Source organism: Myripristis murdjan, chromosome 12 (assembly GCF_902150065.1).
Source record: "Myripristis murdjan chromosome 12, fMyrMur1.1, whole genome shotgun sequence".
NCBI classification, from domain to species: Eukaryota; Metazoa; Chordata; class Actinopteri; order Holocentriformes; family Holocentridae; genus Myripristis; species Myripristis murdjan.
This window is the reverse complement of record NC_043991.1, coordinates 10,087,618-10,108,102: the sequence shown is the minus strand read 5'-3', so window position 1 is coordinate 10,108,102 and position 20,485 is coordinate 10,087,618. Positions and strand designations below refer to the sequence as shown.

The window sequence follows — 20,485 nt, the reverse complement described above, 5'->3', positions numbered from 1 at the left end:
GACCCCCGCCTATGCCGACCACACACACACACACACACCCCTACACTGTGTACACACACACGTGCATGCGTGCACACACACACACACAAGCGCATAAACACATCTCTCACACATAAAGTCGGTTGCATTCCTCTTTCAGCGTGTTCTCACACACACACAAACATTCTAATGTTTCCTTAAGTTGCTCCATCACCGGTTTCACGATTGCAAATAAATCGACAGAAAGTAAACCATCGTCTAAATCAAAGAAAATGAAAACAATGTGAATAAAAGGAGAGGACAGGCTTGACAGAGCTCCTTTCTTTAGTGCAACATTGTGTTCTCCAGCGGCCAAACCACATGTAAAGGAGAGCCAGGCCTTAATCATAAGCCAGCTCTCACTGAACAACAGTCTCAGTTCTGCCTGATCAGATCAGTCCCCAACACCCGGGCACACTGCGAATGTGGAGTTAGCATACAGTGCCTCGGCTCGCATGGTATTATCACTGTCCACCTTCATTTCGTTTCTCAGCAACATCTAGTTTAGTGCGTCTTTGTTCAGAGTGACATTTATTCAGTGCAACCCGCTGTTTGCTCTGTGTATTGTTTCAGATAGAATTTGCATTGTTCTGAAGGGGGGGGCCACCCGGATCATCAGCCAAGATATTTTGACAGGATGGATTCCTCTCCAAGGCGAAATAGATACTCGGTCTTTCTTGAAGTGGTTTCACTGTTATTAGGCCTGTCGTCTCCAACTCTTCTCTTTTCTGGAGCTTTTTGAGAGGGAAGAGACAGGGCGACATCTCTTAAGGCGTCTGGTCAGGGGGCAGTGCCAGGCCACAGCCATGCCCATTAGGATTAGACTAGTCAGTGGTTGTGTCTGTGGTCTTGAACTCACTGATGGTATAGACCATCACTCGATCACAGACGCCGCAACCTTCCAGGCAGCTGGATGAGATTATGCACAGTGGTGGGACTTATTTTACACTTTCAATGACAATGGCGAGGGTTGTCTGGTTGTTGTTCCCGCTGAAAGGGGTGCTTTATCATTGGCCCAGGCAGGAACACCCAGCCACTGCCGACTCCATTTTCCATTTTGCGGCTCAGTCAACCGCTCTGGCGTCCACTCTCCCACTGAAACCTTCCCGAGAATCCCAAACCAGCAACAGGCCTCCAGTGTCTCTAACACCGCCTTAAAAATATATATATAACGCTTGAGTGTTTTTGGAGTTCAACACCGAGGAAACACTAATGCAGAAAAGGTGTAAATGTTTTACAAGAAACTGGAACACACTCTTAATAAGTTATAAATGAGCGGTGGTGGTGATGTCATGTACTGATTTGAGTACATCTTGTTTAGGCAAGGGTCGCTAGGAGACTGAAACACAACACGCGGCTGTGCGGGGGCCTGCAGCAACAGAGAGAGAGAGAGAGAGTAGTGGACTGCAGCCCCTTCCTGTGTGGGAGTAATAAAGCTCCATTCCTCTGCTCTGGTCTTTGATGGACCTCAATTTAGTCACTCCGCATGACATCATGGTGGCACGGCCCTAATGGGCACACAATGGGGCCGTGTGTAGGGCCTCAGGAGAGCACTTAACGCTCACTGCAGCGTCAATCACCCCTCAAATGGATGGGGGAAAAGATTTCTTCACCAAAGTTGTCTCCAGGTAGCAATTGGAAGCAGTTTGCTCTTTTTCCTCCGGACTGTGTAATGAAAGGAAGAGTAACAGCACTTACATATGAACTTATGTTCCCCTAAGTATTTTTTTTTTACTTTATTTTACTTAAAGGAAAATTACAGGGATTGGTGCATTCTTGGTGCTTTTTTTTTTAGTTTTAGTGTGTAATTCTGTATTCCTTTGGTAAAACTGCAAAAACATGATGCACATACAGAGCAGCTGCAGGTACAACAGAACTTTAAGGGGAGAAAGAAGTGTGCTTTCCTTTTTCTGTGCTGGATTTCTCCCTGAGTGTTTGTTTAACATTGCCTCAAATCGATGAATGAACCCCTTGCTCTTTTATTTTCAGGGGTTCACAGTGAAACCTGATAGCTACCGTTTCTATTTAGGATCACGTATCAAACAGCATTGTAGCTGGGCTGAGATGATCCTTCAGTGATGTAACTGGCTCCACTTTGGTCAGCTAGCATTGGATTAAAAAGCACAACATCAAAACAACAAAACGGTACCAGAAACACAGTGTTCATTGCCAGGCTGTGGGATTTTCCTTTTATTTCCTTTAATTGCACTATACTTCAGTCAGGTTGTCAGAGAACAGTGCTTTGGGCCTGATCTAGTTGTAGCACATGTAGTTTAATACTGCTGCGGCCCCCTGTGTGTGCTACGTGTGGGGCCACAGAGAACGCCAGCCTTTTTGGAGGAGGAACAACACTAGGTTTGAGTTTCAGAGAACATCCCCTGCTTGCAGCTTGTAGACGCTGCAATTGAAATGCCTTGTGGGGCACACATTTATTTTAAACCCTCAGATAAGGCCTTGGGGGCTGTGATTGCGTCTGGCGGTGTGATCTTACAGCCATTCAGGTCTGTCTGTTGAAAGACACATGGACAGTGCCGTCGCCTTGGAGCTTGCAACTAATACTGACTTTTCCCTCTGCTCACACACCCGGTGCAACTTGTAGCTGTCCCTTTAAAGTTGGTCACACTATTAAACATGAAATACACAAAATTCAGGCACATATACACATGTGTACATCCATCCACACACACACACACACACACAGGTTTATAGTTACTGTTCATTATCACAGGCCTGACGAACCTATGGATACAGTTCTCCCACAGCACTGTGTGCACTGCAGGGGAAAAAAGAAAGAAAACACACACACACACATGCACATTTATAAATGTTCATAAATTTCCCAGCACTCTGTAAAGTGAGCTAGATGGGAGTGAAGTAGAAGATAGGATAGAGGAGGCATGTTTGGGTCAAAAAGTATTTGGAAATACTTTTTTATGTTTGTTTTAGCCCGCTATAGTGCCAGATGGGTGAGGTTTGCCACATACTGTATGGTGATACAAGACAGCTTTGAACGAAAAGTTTTTCTTTTTCCTTTTTTTTTTTTTTTTTTTTTTAATTGAGTAACTTCACTGTAACTGAAAATATGCCTGACACTACAAATGTGTGAATGAACTGCATTTATTTTGTATTCATGTTGAAAGGTTGAAAATATTACTTACAGGCAAGCAGCAGCCTGGCTTTGAAACCTTTTCTTACACCTTCTGAAGAAGAAAACATGTTATTATGTTTTTGTTATTCATAAGGGGTGTGCACACAAATCCTAACCCACACTTCTGAAAAGAAAATCTCCACAATGAAAAAAAAAGTGGGTTTTTTTTTCAATATTGTAAGTGTTATACAAACGTGGTACAGCAAAAAAAGTGTGAAATTAAAGATGCTTAATTTTATATTATGATTGATTGTTCTAGAGATTTTATGTAACACATGTTTGCAGCTTTTAAAAAGGGTTCTAAATGATATGTTTTTTTAAAAATAGATAATGGTAGAACTAAACATTGTGAGCAGAAAGGGTGAACAGATAAATGGATGCATACATTTATCTTGGGAAATATAAATAGGATTTTGCATAGGACGGATAAAAGAAGCAGGTAAGTGCCATTTGTAATCTACGACTTCAAAGTAAAATGTCATCAAACAGAAAAATGTTAATGTTAATGTAGGTTACAATGGAAGTTCAATTACTGAAAGATATAATACTGGGAAATTTAATCAGTAAGTCACTTGGTACCCTAGTAGTGGACAGTGGAGGGAAAAAAAAAATAGTTAACCATTAACCAAACAACCATGATGTGCTATTAAACAACAAAAACACCATTCCATTAATAGCTGGATGGCTTACTATTGGAAAATGGACATTACCAGTTGGATGCTGGATGATGGACCAGTGGACAATGGAAATGCTAGTCTGTTAATCAATGGATGGCTTGAAAGTGGACAATGGATATCCAGTGGATTACTTGTTGAATGATGTACTATTGGACAATGGAAATACCAATCGATTACTCGCTGAGTCATTTGAACAGTCAAGATAATATTTGACTTACCACTGGAAGACACACTGGTGGACAATGGAAATGCTAGTCAATTCATTGCTGGGTGGACAAAGGAAGTAACCTCTTAATCGCTGGTTGGTGTACGGCTCGATACAGGAAATACCTGTCAGTCAACCACCAGCTGATTCGCTGTCTGACAATGGGAATATCAGCTGATCAGCCTGAGTGATTTTGTGGAAATAAAAACAATAATCGATGAAGTGCCTTTCAACAGTGGAAACATGAGTCCACTAACACATAACATACGAATGGACAAGGGAAAACTTTCCACTCCCTATATGGACCCTGGGAATTCAAGTTGATTCATTGCTGAGTGAAATGGACATACTAGTTAATGAACTCCTGGAGGACGCGTTCTTGGAAAGTTGAAGTGTTAGTTCATTAGTTGCTTATTTGTCAGTAATGACACTATTGGACAATGGGAATGCTATTGAGATGATTTCTGGGTATCTTACTATTGGACAGTGGAATTACCAGTAAATTAATCACTGGATGACGCACTAACAAACCATGGACATGCATAGAAACTAGTGGACAATGGAAATGCGAGAAAATCCTGGAGGACGTATTCCTGGACACTGAAAATTGCAAATAATTAATTTCTGGAGGATGAAGCAATAGTGTAAATATTTGTAAATAAATTGTATTTTGCATTCTAGGTGATTAACTGCTGGATTGTGTAGCATTTAACCAAGGAAATACCAATCAATTGATTTCTGATTAGCATACTGTTTGACAATGGAAATACTATGCAGTTGACTCACTAGGTAATAATGGAAATACAAATTAATTAATCCTTGGCTGTCTTACTAGTGGACAATGGAAATGTTTGTCAATGAATTGCTGGAGGACATGCCAATGGACAACGGAAATCTCAGCTGGTTTATCACTAGATGACTTGCTAGTGACCAATGGACATAGTGGATTACTTGTGGGATGAATTTCTATTGGATAACTGGATAACACAGGATTCATCAATGGAAATGCTGGTCAATTAATTGCTGGAGGACTTACTAATGGACAATGGACATAACGTTGGTTTCATCGCTGGATGATCATGCATATGTATAAGCACACCATGTCGGTCTTTAAATAAGCTTATGGTCAGAATTGTCTCGCAATAACAGTCAAGTAAATAACCAAGACAAGTGTTCTTAGACATAGGCTAGATGAATATGTTGTAAAAGATAGAGCAAAACAAGCCACATAGTATTTGTAAAAAAAATAAAAAATAAAAATCATTAGGGTTCACGGTGGGTCCATGGTTGCTGGGATTTGCCACGTTGGGCAAAGCAGTGACTGCCAGAAAATATAGTTATTCATGGGAAAGTACCTAAAAGGTTTGTATACATATCTGTGATTCACTTTGACGTCTGAACTGTCACGTTGCAGTATACCCAACCCATCTGGCACTCCAAATAAGTTAAAACAAATGCTAAGAATACTTTTGCTAATACTGTTTTACCTAGGTTTGACAGGAGCCAAGCAGCCTCCTGGCCTGATGCTATCATACAGGCTCTGACAAAGAAAACATGTTAGGTTTTGTTTTGTTTTTTTTCACATTCACATGATCCTGAAGTTTACAGGAAGACGGAATGAAAAGCACAACAACAACAACAACAACAAAAGCATACATAGTTTTCTCCAAATGATTTTTATTTTCTCAGCCTTGTGTGTTCATACTTGAGGATCGTTAACCCTAGAAATGTCATCACACCCTCAGGGAGTAAACAAACTAAGCACCAAAACCAACTCAGTTCTCAGGAGATTGTCATAAAATTAGTTTATAAGGTTTATTTTCAGCTAAGGATTAGCTGCTATTTAAAGCAAATGACTATTTGTATTCTCTAATGAAGACCAGTTAAGTATCAGCTGCCTTTTTTCATCAGAATTCATTTCTTAACCTCCCATAAGGTATAGCATTATGTCCTTTAATTACTAGTGTCTTGTGGTACTGTTAGCCCATCTATTCCCTACTTTTGCATCGTGACCATGTAAATTAACCCACTGCTATGTATTGTATACTGTGGATGGAGGCAATTTAAATCCACATAGTTTTCAATTATCCTTCTGACCCTAAAAATTTCCCTGCTAAAATTGGAATCCATTTGATAGTGCAGAACCCATGGGGCCCTGGGAATAGTCAGCTCTATTTCACTGAAGACCACTTTTGAGTTTCTGGTTGGAAGATAAGAGCATAGTGATTTTTGGCTGTAATGAGGACACAGTGTTTTACATTTGCTGTATTTTCTTCAGGCTGTGATTAGAATATGATTTTCAGGCGCAATCTAAAAAAAAAAAAAAAAAAAATAGGAAAATGCAAGTATGTAGCAGGCAATTGTTCTGCTGGCATATTCTTCTATAAAAGGATCAGGCAGGGGTTTCACATTACAGTAAACTGTTATTTACAAAGGACGCTGTTTAATAGTTCATAATTAGGATGGAGGCTCATGTCCTGGAATTTAATTGCCATTGGCTTGGTGATTGTGCTACTTTTTTTTTTGCTGCAAAATGAAGATCACATATTTTACTGATCTAAGGACAAGTAGGTCTTTGTTTTTTATCGCCCAGTCACTTAATGATGAGCATTACATTGACCTCACAGTGTTTGCTGTAATGATATCCATGCCATATGTTTACGTTATCATACTGTAGGTACTCTGTCTATTTATGTGTATGTTGTTCATATATTTGTTTTCATGCATTATGTGTGTATTTGAATATGTGTAGGGCTAGTATTTGTGCTGTGTGTTTGTGTTTTGGGTGTTTACATGCTTGTGGTGTGTGTGTGTTTGTTTGTGCATGAGGGCGGGTTGTGCTGATTTGTTTCTGAGGTGAGCAAGGCAACGGCAGAGCAGGCGGTCGCAATCCAAATACCCTGTGAAGGCTTTATAGAGTGAGGAGGAGATTGAAAAGAGAAAGAAAAGTCAGGGAAGACTGGCGTGAGAACACAGTGACTTCGGGGTTGTGAAAGCTGCTCTGTCAGCGGCAGGCTGCTTGGTGCCCACAGGAGGAGCACTGTTTCCTATAAAAACAACCCCTATGCTCATGCACACATAAACACACACACACACACAGCTTGAAAGGGACACTAAAACACAGTTGCACACACATGAAAAAACCCAATAAAAAAACACACACACATACATATTCATAACTAGAAACAAACACAACACCAGAAACACATGCACAGCAGTGTTAATTTTGACACATTTTTGGATTTAGTCAAGTCTCAGTCTTTTGTCACAGTGTGACTAATACCTAGGGTCAAATTTTAGTCATTTCATTTTCATTTAGTGTCTGTTAAGTCAACTACATCTCTGGTTGTATTAGTGTGCTCAGTGCTATTAATTCACTCATATTACATTCTTTTTATAGGGCCAACTCTTTATTGCTTGCTTGTATAACACAACACTCTGAAATGTATCCTTTAACAATCATAGACTTGTGAATAGACAGGCCTATATTTGGCACTGGAATGTTATTCCAATATAGCGCGCAAAGCTCAATCACTGGGAAAGCAAATTTCACAGTTTGCGCTATGTAAACTTGTATTCCTTCTGCATGAATACGATTGAACCGAGATAGTAGAGAAATCAAATTATTCAGTGAATGATGTTTTTGTTTTGTTACAGTGCCATCACAAGGAATTATTAGTCAGTCTTTGTAATTTGTCATTTGGTTGGAAAAAGGCATAATTGAAGAATATTTTAGTCACAACTTCTGTTGATTAAATTAACACTGGTGCACACAGGCATGCGCACATAAAAAACTGATATAAAACTAGAAACACATACACATACAGCAGTGCACACCAACACTTATGCATGCCTCAGACACACCCCGGTATACACACACACTCCCATAGATGCCAAAGACACTTACACATACACACAAAGATACTGGCATGCTGAGGTGAGACAACAGCTGAAAGCCACTCTGCATATTCCCACTTCGGCGCTGCGAGTCTCTCTCCCTTTAATGCCACTGATAGACTTAATATTCCTTCTTCAGCGTAACAAAAGTTTCTGTCAAAACACACACGCACATGCACAAAGCCAGCAGCTGTTGCATTGAGACATTTTATCTGGTGTGGCACAGTGTGGTGTAAGTGCTGGGAATCTCCAACCTGTCTTGAATATAATGTCTGTTTCTGCGAAATTCTCTCCATCGGGACGGGAAAGTGTTTCATTAAAGCTGAACGCCAGTCATACACTATTCTTTACTCGACTTGCGTAGAAAGAGGAGATCCAGAAAACTGTATCTCGCCTGACACTAATATAATAGTATATTAGTAGTGTATTAATTGTATATTTTATAGGTTGTGAATCACCTATACGCCTCACTATTTAACTTTAATATAAACCGGTTGCCCCAGTGGAATTAAGATAAGTATTTTGCAAGAGAGAACTGACAAAATAAATCATTAAATGTGTCCTGAAACAGCAACAGTCCAAAAGCAGTCCAGAAGGATCATAAGGCCCAGCTGAAATCAGTCAAAGCTTAGCCAGGTCTTCATTGAGTCTGCCTCCGAAGCCTTCATAATCATTTTAAACTAAGCAAGACAGACCGTATTCTTCCTTTTAAAAATAATTTTCAGTGAGTTCCAGCAGAGCACCTGGACGAGTTTCGAGAGCTTTCTGGAGACGTGAAAGCACAATTAATAGGGGCGTAGAGTGAGAGCAGCCAATGATATCCTCATCAGAATGGGATGAATTCCCCACACAGCTAAGAACCAGTCAGCAGGATCATGGGCTTCTCCTAGCCGCAGAGACCCATCTTTTTTCCCTGCTTCTTTATGCAGCTGATGATATCAGACCGACAGAGGTTGGAGGTGCACCCACATAAAGGGATAGTTCAGACTTTTTATTTGATTTGGAAGTCTTATTCTGTTTATCTGAACCAACATAACACATTTAAGCAAAGCTACAATACAATTATAAACATCAATTTAAGCAAAAAAAAAAAAAAAAATACTGTCCAGTGCACTCTTTAATCGTGTGTAGTTTGTTTTCAGACGATAAGGCTAGTAGTTTCAGTTTCAGCACTGGGAGAGCAATGAGAGGATGGTAGCGTCATCACTGGTCTACATACCAGTTATGGCATAATATCAAAATATTCAAAATGGGTGAACTGTCCCTTTAATACTGCATTATTATTATTATTATTATTATTATTATTATTATTATTACTATCATGAACACAGATGAGGAAATAGAGACAAGCTGTTCACCAGGGAACATTTTAAAATGTAGACCAATAGGATATGACTTAGGAAGAGGAATACAATTTTATTTGCTCAAATTTGTTTTATTTAACCTTTACTTAACTGGAAAAATAATTACTAAAAACCTCTTTTTCAAAGGTGACCTGGCTTTTATTGGTTAAAAATTTTCTGTGCACCTACTGGCACCATTTAAGACATTGTTTTGCAGGACGTGAAAGTAATGGAAGGTCATTTCTTGGGGAATCGCCAACTCGTGAATCATGAATCGAACTAAATCCTAATGAAGTCATTGATTGACACCCCCAGTGCGGAAGCTTTGTTTGTGAACCCAGTGTCGCCAAACAGGTGTCCTGTGGATCTGTAACAGTGCAGTAATTGATCCTGAAGGGTGTCTAACTATGTACATTCCCTGAAGGCCACAGGAGAACAGTTCCATTAACACACCTCCTGTGTGAAACCCAATCCCTTCTCTGTTGATACACGTTCAGATTAGATGCTGTCTCCCACCACCACAGGGCTAAGAAGAAAGTTTTTGCTCATTCCTCGCTCAGTTTGAGAAACCACCGAGATAAGCGAGCTTTTAGAAGGAAGTGATTGCCAAGAGGTGTCAGAGGTGAAAGGTGACATGGGGTTATCATGACGTTACATCACCCTGATCCCTGTCCTCACCTCTGCCGGTCGCCTCAGGGGCAGCTGGTTAAGTGTTGTCACCTGTCAACATTAGATTTGTGTCCAGTCCACTTCCACTGCCTTGGATCTGCTAGATTACACGCTCTCCAGCTTTCAACAACGGTCTTTTGTTTCTGAAGTCTGTGTGTGAAACAAGTGGGAATTGAATATTAAACAACATATGTAGAAAGTGCTGCAGTTGGCTTTAAAATAAGTGAAGAAAGGGCTGTTCATTCAAAGTGACTCAACAGACTTGAACCAAGGAAACCTTTCCTTGACAAAAAAAAAAAGAAAAAGAAAAAGAAAATGGCTCATTTGTATTAGAACTATGAAAACACTTACCAACATGTTTCAGCCTGCTGGCCTTAATTAGGTCAAAGAACTAGGACAGTGGATTGATACTGCTATGAGTATCAATACTGGTTTATATGGAAGGGTACACCATATAAACGTGTGATATTGTGTGATATTGGAATATCACACATTTGGAATATCACACATTTTATCCCTGATGGCTTCCACCTGTGGACAGTTTATTGATGATTGATGATTGATGATCGACCAGCCAGTTTTTCCAGTGTACTTGTCCAGGTGACTGTATAAATGCCATTTTCAATCCACTGTCCTGGTTCTTGGCTTTGAGGAAGGTCAATAGGTTGGTGAGTTTTTATTGGTCTGCTGTGAGCTAGCCATTTAATAAAGGCTTTTTAAAAATTTTTCGTCTCAATAAGAGTTGCCGTGGGCCTAGTCTGTTGAATCGAATTGGAAATTGGAGTTTCAGAAACGTATTGTTCTTAAGCAAAGCGCGGTTAAGGGAGGGATACAGTTTATGAATTGAAATCCATAATAATGGATTGTAAAATGGGACATTCCGTTCCTTGCAATGGGCTTATACACACTTATATTAATATTTTGCCGCCGCATAATGGAAGGCTTTATGAAAGAATTCTGTAAGGGCGTTATGAAAGAATACTGTGAAGATAACTTTCTCTCTGTGAAAAAGGTGCCCTTGAACTGAAAACCACTGAAGTTCCACATGAGGCTTGTGCACTGAGGAGTGGTGTGCTAGGATTTGATGTCTCCTTTTGAAGTGTCTTTATGAGCAAAGTCTCTGCTCTGACTCTCTGAAACGAGCTAAGCCTGTCTTAAGCAGAGGCCTCCAATGTCTCCACTGTTCTTTTCTCTCTTCTCCTCTATTCACTTGGGGAAGCACTCTCTTTTTTTTTTTTTTTTTGTCTTTTTTCACCACCGTCGGTGTTGTCATAGCATACTAATAGTTTACAGGACATGCTTTGTTGGGGGAAAAAAATCACCGTTTTCTACTAAGATCACCTACAACAAGCCTCTTCACACCAACATTTTTAGTGATCTTTCATCTCAGGCTGAGTGGTAGATTGACCAGGTGCATCCATTTATCCATGCTGCTGCTCACTGTATCAGTGATGGGAATTTCGGCTCTTTGAAAGGAACCGGCTCTTATGGCTCCATTCCTTTTTGAGAGCCGTTCAAAAGACCGGGTCTTGGTTCCTTTTATTTTTTTTTCTTTTGCCCCCCCTAGGGGTTTGGTGAAGGTGGGGTGTGACTTTGTTTATCTGTAAAATATAACAGAGATTGAGCACCAGTGTTAAGGTGCAGAATCCATTAATGAGGTTTTTCCAGCATTTATAATGTTTATTTGATTTATCCTTTTATTAGGCTATTATTCTCTTTTATTGCTTTATTTGTTTGAGGTTTGTTCCTACATTTCTCAATTCTAATAGTTTAAAGCCATATGAGTTTAGGCACAGAGCTTGTTGTTTTATTGTCTGTTTTTCTCTCAGGAATGCTCTGTTCTGTTAAACTATAAAGTAACTGCACTCGGGAACCATCTCACACTACCACAAAGTATGATCAGTGATCGTTATTAAGAATATTATTATTATCATCATAAAAACAATTTTGGTGTCCTACAGATGCTTCTGTAACCGGTCAGAAAATTTGTTACACCTACTGCCATGTTGCCTTAAACAGTCTTAATGTGACAGCAGCAAGATTTAACCAAGATTTGACCATATGGGCACATTTTGCTTGGTTCCCATCCTTTACACCAAAGAGCCATTCAGTAGAATCTGATTCATTCATGGATAACACACCACTACGCTGTATCTCAAAACGTTCATGGCTGTGCCACCTGCTCCTGAGAGCGAAGACTCCTCCGAGCATGCATTAACTCTCTGTACATGTTAAAAAACACCAATGTGCTGAAGCCACTGGGTACCGCAGGACATACAATCTTATATATCAATTCCTTGCAGAATGTGGCACCCACAAGCAGACTAAGACCCCCACTGTACTAGATGTACCAATCGAATGTCCTACACAACATGTTATGTAACACCTGCAGTATATGAAACACTGTTATTCAATTGGCGGGTTTCATGTGCTCACGTTGTACATTGTACTGCAGGGAACCTTATGTCCTACATTTCACATCCTTGATGTTAAACACCCCTCTTTCCTATCTCGCCGTCACTCTGTTGCTTAAACATTATATACAAAAATAATTACCTAGTCACTCCACATCAAAGCAGACATGTACCCCTTCATAGAGGAATAACACACAGGGTAAGTAAGTAGGAGATCATGAGGGGGTCTCCCCCAGAGACACTGCTGCACACACAGCTGGTCATGCCTCCCTGTGAAGGGTCACATGTATGTGTTTTAGGGGAGGGGGCTTGTATTCTATTTCCAGAGCGAGTCCTGAGCCACTTTAATCCCCCGCCTTGCCTCCGCTGCCCCGGGCAGAAGAGAAAGAGAGAAAGGCCCTCAGCCCACCCCACCATAGGGAGCGATGTTGCTGAGATTGAGTTGCAGGTTGACTGAAAATAGATTGTGAGCGGAAGAGTCTTTTCTGTCAGACAGATAGAGAGTTTGATAGAGACAATCTCAGCTGAGGAGACAGCTCTGCCAGTGCTACGCTGCAGGGGAAAAGACTAGACTCAGGCGTTTAACTGAGGTAAGACCTCATGCTGTGTGCATGCGTGTGTTACGTGCAAAGGTGGGGGGGTGTGTGCACATGCCGCTGAAGCTGTTTCCAAACAAATGGTACATCTTTGTTGCTGCCTCTGTGTCCTGTTGATGTATCCTAAACTACCATCCTAATCCCTGCAAGATGTACTTACAGGATGTGGCACAAGGCAGTATTTTGAGCCTTCTACAAGTATGGAGCCACAGAATGGTCTCCTATTCATTTTATTTACTTATGTATGAATGAATGTAACCCTCCTGCAATGGACTATGGCTACTTGGCTGTTATTTTGGAAAAAGCTGAAAAAAATGACACAAATTTCAAAAAAAAAAAAAAAAAAAAAAAAATCTAATCAAATTTTCTTTGTTTTGAAGAATTGAAAAAGTAAATATTTCTGGGGAAGCAAATATTTAGAGCAGCGTTTATTTTTATTATAGGATATAATTTTCCTTGAGGAAAGCTTTGCTGAATGATAGCCTAAAAAATGAAGCTTAAGCTTTTGTGCATGCATGCGTGCGTGCGTGAGTGTGCGTGCGTGTGTGTGTGTGTGTGTGTGTGTGTGTGTGTGTGTGTGTGTGTGTGTGTGTATGGAAAGCTGGGTGAGAAGAACAGGCCAGGCGTGAGACTGAGGGTGTGAACTGAACATTTTCGTGTGGTGGATGCTTAAATGAGATGCTAGAAACTACATCACCCCGGCCAAACTGTGTATGAGTGTGTGCATGCATGAATGTGAATGTTTATGTGTGTGTGTGTGTGTGTGTGAGAGAGAGAGGGAGAGAGAGAGGAAGAGAGAGAGAGAGTGTGTGTGTTTGTGTGTGTACATGTCTATAAGCGAGCATGCGCATGTGTGTGTGCTTGTGTGTGTGTGTGCATGTGGTTGTGTATGTGTGCATCTAAATGCACAGCGTGTTCCCTGCATGAGCACTCCACATCGTGTGTGTCATCACTATAGAACATTGATCAGAATGGTGGGTTATGTTAGAGTTAAAAAGGAGGGCGTGTGCCACCACATTGTCAGTTTCCATATGTGCTCCCCGGCTTATAGACTCTGTGTGTTTCAGAGACGCTATATTGTTTGCCTTTGTGTATACATCCCTAATGCTTATACAGTACATAGCTAATGTACTCTGGCAGATCACTGTAAACACAGCTGAGGATGGTGTACTCTCTTGACTTGGACTATCGTGGTAGTTTCATCATTAAGTGAACAAAATGTTTCTTCTGTCTGGTCTAATCCTTATAGACTCAGACAGAGTCTCTCGGCTACAGTGTGAGCTATATTTAGAACCAAGAAGTGTTTGCGCTTTCAGACATGGATGTCTCATCCATGTGCGGTAACTTAATAAAAACATGTCTGGCTATATGAGCCTATGTCTCTGCTCTGCCAAGACTGTTTCTCTGTCTCTCACTCCCTCACTGTGTGTGTGTGTGTGTGTGTGTGTGTGTGTGTGTGTGTGTGAGTTGGGGGATATCCACTGGTCTGAATACTTTTGAGAGCTCTTCAGAGCCATTTCTACCCCTCTCCTCCCCCACAGTAATTTTTTGCATTTATTATTCTAACTGATGTCATTTTGACATCAGCCCAGTCAAACACACTAGTGTTTTTACTTGTTCTTTTTTTTTTTTTTTTTTTTCTAGTGATGGTGCTAATGGTTTGCTAGCTTCCGCACCATTCAGTACATTTAGTGTTTTAGGATAATTCACCGCCTGCCCTCTAACTTTTATCTCCTCTGGTAACAGCATGTAGCTAGTTATAATAATTAGTCTCCCCTTGCTCTCCACTTTCAGAGAGGGGGGAAGAGAGGTCACTTTTAGATGAATTTTATCAAAGCTATTTTTCTGAGTGGAGGTAGGGAGCAATTCAAGTAAGACTTAAGGCTCCGGTTGCACTCTTGCTAAAACAAACGCCGCCTCTTTATTCCGCTGTACTGTTAAATTTTGCATCGGAGTTATGCTAGCGTTGAACATTTGGGAGCCAGGGGGGCTTGTTGAGAGCATGAATAAAAGAGTTCCTGGGGTGGAGTGGTGCAGGATCCTGCCGTGCTAGATTTAGATCTGAAACAGAGGGAACAGGAGGGAGGAGAGAGACAGAGGGAGCAATGAGGAGGAGAGAGAGACACAGGGAGACTGCTACTGGAACAGCTGCCCATCTGCACTCAGTATTACAAGTCATAATATCCTTTTCATATCCTGCATTTGGTGATTGGTTCAGGACAATCCGCATGGCACCACTGCACTCAGGTCTAATGTCCTTATAAGTATGTGTACCTACTCCTTACTTAGCAGGCCTGGTCTTTTTTTCTATAGTTAAAGTCATCACCTACACTTTGGGACTGGCTTGTGCAATGGGGTGTGTGATGTCGCTGGTTTAAGTTCAGGGGGCTACATTGTGACCTGTCGGCGTGTGTGTTTGTGTGTGTTGATGTTCCAGTTGAACTCTCCGATGAACTCGGTCAGCAGCACGGAGGACATTAAGCCCCCGCTGGGCCTCAACGGGGTGATGAAGGTGCCCGCCCAGCCCTCAGGCACGCCCCTCTCACTCACCAAACACATCTGTGCCATCTGTGGTGACCGCTCCTCAGGTGAGTGACCCCAGACACACGCAGGTATAAGCAATGAACACACTGTATGTATGTATGTATGTATGTATGAAGGTGACCAGTGAACGCTGCACATTAAAAAGACTGTAAAATGTAAAGCATAATGAAAAAAGTCGGCATCTCAAGTGGCACCTTTGTTTTGTTTTTGGATTCAAGTTATTCTAGAAGGTCGTTTTATAAATATTAACTCAGTTGTCCAATATGATACAAACAACAGACAGTTGCTCTGGCTTTTACCCCTAACTTTGCTGTGATAATGCACGATTTCCTATGTAAGATTATGCAGTAGAGCCAATTTAGTGCAATTTAGCAGAAAAATTGTAGTATCTCTCATATGTCCACTAGAGATTTCCTTGTCATTTCCAACATCTACAAAGAGAGCATAACTTGATTTTTTTAAACAGCTTCTTCTAGGGAAGAGGCCAAGCTGCAGATCATACAGTGCCTTTAGAAAGAATTCAGCCTCGTTGATTTTTCCCCACTTTTGTGGTGCTACATCCGTTTTGGTTTTTTTTTGTTACTATCCTACATAAAGTAACTCATACTGTAATGTCAATGTGTTTTTTTAATAATGCATTTCATAAATTAACTGAAAATCAAACACCAAAATACTTTGAGTCATTAAACATTCAACAACTTTGCAGTGATACTGCAGGTGAATCCAGAGTCCTTTTAATGTCTGTTGAATGTGTCTTCTATTTGACTCAAGTCCAAATGTGACCCACTGATTGGAAATGATTTAGAATGAAATGCATTTATGTCTATATAAGGACCCACAGATAAAAAAAAAAAATGCTGAATTAAGAATCCTTGGACTTCATGGACAAAGACAGAATTGTGCCGTGGCTTCTGGGGAAGGGTATGAAATAAAGTTTTGGGAATTCATAATAGCATAGTTGACTCCATCATTAGGACATGGAAGAATATATTTAACTACCTAGACTATTCATGGACCTGACCAAAATGACCAATCTCCAAAGAAGATCCAAAGATTGACTTTCATCAAGGAAATGGTCGGGAACTCAAGAACCACTCCGACAGAACTAAGGACCTTCATATTTGCAATGGCAGATCTTACCACAAGGACAGCGACCGGTGCAGCTCTTTACAAATCTGAGCTTTTTGGCATAGAGGCCAGAAGGAAGTGACCCCTGAACAAGACACATGACAGCAAGCCTGTAGTTTGCAAATGGCACATAAAAGAAACCGAAAGGATGAGGCAAAATATCCTGTGGTTAGATGAAACCAAACACAAACTCTTGAGCTGTAATGCAAAGCACAATAAACTGGGCGCAATCCATCACCCATCTAACAGCATCCGTGCAGTGAAGCAAGACAGTGGCAACGTCACGCTGCGTGGGGCTTTTTAGCAGCAGGGACTGGAAGATTTGTGAGGGTAGAGGGATTGGAGTGGAAGCATACACAGGCAAATCCTTGAAGAAAAAAAAAAAACTGCTTTGGAATGACAAAGCCGTTATGGTACATTCACACAATGGCTGACAAAGCAACCAAACAGTCTAGCACCGGGGGCTGCACCATCACAGAGCTTCCCATCAAGTCCCAGGTAATGAAATTTATGCCATCATGGGCTTGTGCACTATGAACTAAGTTAATGCTGATTATTGCAAATGATTTTTTCCCTCTATTTTCAGTGGTAGGAAGTAGAACTTTGAAGAGAGATAGCAGAATGGGTGAACAGCTTTCTTTACTGGTTTGGCACAGGAGAAAAATAAAGCCAGCTCAACTTTTCTTGTAGCCCATCATGCAGCAGCATGTGTTAGGCGTGCATGTTGTGGCTTTATGTCATTGGCTTCTATTGAAAATGTCTTGTCACCTGTTGTATGAACATAGTGTTAGATTTGTGTGATCATTTATGCCATTAAAAGACACCGAGAATGCTACCAGTTAAATGCTGGAATGATAGATTGGGATGTAGCAGTGCCTTCAGATAATAATAGATATTTTTTCAGGTTGATACACAAACTTTTTAAGGCCTTTTTAATTTAACTTTTACCTTAAAAAAAAAATCATCTATAGATAAAATATCTAGTAAAGTATTCATCTGTGCAACCAGAGACATTTCTTGCTGGAAAAGTTCTTCAAGGGCAACCATTTGTAAAACCTCTGAAATCATTTTTAAGACTCAAACACTACTTTTAATGATAAATTGGCAAGTGGAGTTATTTGGTGGTGCCAGGTGCTGCATGGTGCTAGGCTTGCAGTACTTGTAAGAAAACTTAAGAAAGTCTTTTTGCTGTTTTCCTGCCTAATTGGGATCCTAAAAAATGCTACCACACAGTACATTTTTTAATTGTTTCCTTAATTTGGTCGTGACATTAGAGAGACATTAGAGACAGGAAAGTTTTGCAGAGACCAACAGGGGGTGTGACGAAGGTACGGGGATGGCTTCAAACACGGGACATCGCAGCTTGGGCCTCAGTGGAAGTACCATTGCAAGAAGTAACCGGGTTTCATATTTCACATATTTGATTTGAGAATCATTAAGCAATCAAATCGATTAGAGGGAACGAAGGTTAGGTCATTTTGCAGAGTGAGCGGACCGACCTCAGACAGCTTAAACGGCACCGACCTGAGTTCCTCGACCAAGTTGTTCTTACCCTCATGCGCGCTCGTGGATGTGGCTCCGATGCAGTGGGGGAGTAGGATCTGGCGAGCTTCCTCCCTTCTGTAGTTAGACTAAAACCTTGGCAGAGGATCCTTAATTTCAGTTTTGAGTCCATCTTTGGAGTCCATTAAAACTGTTGTCAGCCAAGTACTCAAGTGTCCCAATAACACCAAATACAAAAGACAATGCTCAGTGCAATTCCTAGATATTTAAATGCCACTGAAATCATACCGTAATATTACATAATATTAATATTACATTGCAAAAGTTAACAACACAAACTTTCATTGCACCCTTAGCTCAACAACAACATTGTCAAAGTCCTTGAGTGGCCCAGCAAAAGCCCAGATTCTAATTCCAGTGAAAATCCGTGGAATGGCTTGAAGATAGATGTTTACGACCACTTCCCAGCAACTTGACTGAACTTGACCAAATCTGCAAGGCGGCTGTAATCGCTGCTAAAAGTGCTTTTACAAAGTACTGACTCAGAGGGTTGGAAACCCATTTAAATTCAGTGTTTATGTTATTCATTTCCAAATAACATGGCTAAAATCGTAGAAAACATGATTTTGTTTGTCATTACTAGGTATTATGTGCAGATTGTTGACAAAACAAATATCTTCAGTGGATTTTCAGCTCAGGCTGCTATACCACAAAATGGGGAAAAACCAAGGGAGTTGAATAATTCCTGAAGGCACTGTATCAACAGTTGCTACAATATTAAATAGATCCACAGACAACAATGGTTACTCAGACACTTACATACACATTGAGTGAAGCAAATGCATGTGCATCTGTACACACACACACAAACCACACATACAGACACCGCGCACACACACACACAAAACTAGCCAAGGCGATGTGGTTTCTAGCATCTCATTTAAGCCTTCCCTCACACAGAAATGCTCACTTCACACCCCCACACTCACTTCTGGCCTGCTTTCCTCACCCCACAAAGAGGAAGACTGTTCTCTATTGACAAGGAATGAAAGTGTCTGTGGTGTCTGCAGTTTCTTATAGAGGAAGTTACTCCACCACATCACCCTTTTTGCCTTTCCATCACAGAGGATACAGAGGAGAGAGAAGTATAGCAGTGGCAATACTGGATCAGTCCCCGTTTACACACCGTCTTATCACAGCATCACTGCAGCCGTCGGTGAAACTGACACAGTAGACACCCGGAGACGCTGTTGGCTCTTGTTTTCACACCTGAAACACAATGCAGTCAGAGACAATGTCATGTTTATTTATTAAGCCATGTGTTGATTTAGTGTGCATACATTAATCTTACTGAGTTCATGCATAGCAATACACAAACTTTTTAGTCCTGAGTGTCCATGAACGCTTATAATGCAAAATTGACCATATTTATCATAAAGTACAAAGAAGTGATGTCTGAAAACTGTGAAGCTCCCATAAACAATAATTTTGGTCTGTTAACAGAGTATTTTTTTTTCAGTCAAGACAACTCAAGTATAAGAAATGTATTTCTTAAATGATGAGGCATGACGATGGGTTTGACTTTGGCCGACTAGATCTGCTTTTATATTAGCTGCTGCACACAATCAGTTTCATAAATCACTGCTGCATGTAGATATTTTGTATGGATAAGATAAGACAAGCAACCTGATGTGCTAACATGTCATTTAAGGGGCTTTGAATTCATGGAGTGAGATGATGATTGGTTAACTATGAAAGTGTGCTGGTCAGGAACCAATCAGCTGATGGTACCTGGAGAGGTTCCTGGCTGAATTAGCTCTGCTCATTCATCACTGGGAGCTTAACACACTGTGCAGGCTTTACTTCTGTGCACTGTGTATTGCAATTTTCTTTTTTTTTCTTTTTTCTTTTTTTTTTTTTTTTTTTTTTTGTCTTGCACCTGAACAGTTTGACTGGATGTGCACATGCTTGGTCCCTCTTTTGGCACATGTATCATAACGCCCGTGATGAGTGGCTGGAGGAGTAGCTGAAGTCTGAAGAGTGCAAGGTGGACAAAATCCAGATTGGGAGATGCTGTCATCAGGGCTGAGTCCTGATGAGGAAATGGCACTTTGCCAGATGTCCGGGGTGTCCAGGGAGCTGATGCAGGATCCAAGAAGAGAGATAACAACTGTTAAGAAATATAACTGAGTCTGGCAGGCATGAAACTTGCATTTGAGCTCTTTCTCCAATTTCATCTAAATGCCGCTTGACACATTTCAGAAGAAGGCTACAATTCACAGTAATTATTTGCTAATTTATTTGCTTTGACTGTAGTATGCAAGGCATGACTCTTAATGCCAG

The 20,485-nt window shown here is 40.8% G+C and overlaps 1 protein-coding gene across 2 annotated transcripts in view; it reads left to right on the top strand.

The window, feature by feature from the left end:
- The window catches only part of rxraa (retinoid X receptor, alpha a), a 117,903-nt gene that overhangs the window by 75,312 nt on the left and 22,106 nt on the right, over positions 1 to 20,485 (top strand). For both annotated transcript variants that reach the window (XM_030064978.1, XM_030064979.1), the window contains exon 4: positions 15,405 to 15,555. In XM_030064978.1, the coding sequence (XP_029920838.1) occupies positions 15,405 to 15,555 (151 nt within the window). The remainder of the gene's footprint in view (positions 1 to 15,404; positions 15,556 to 20,485) is intronic.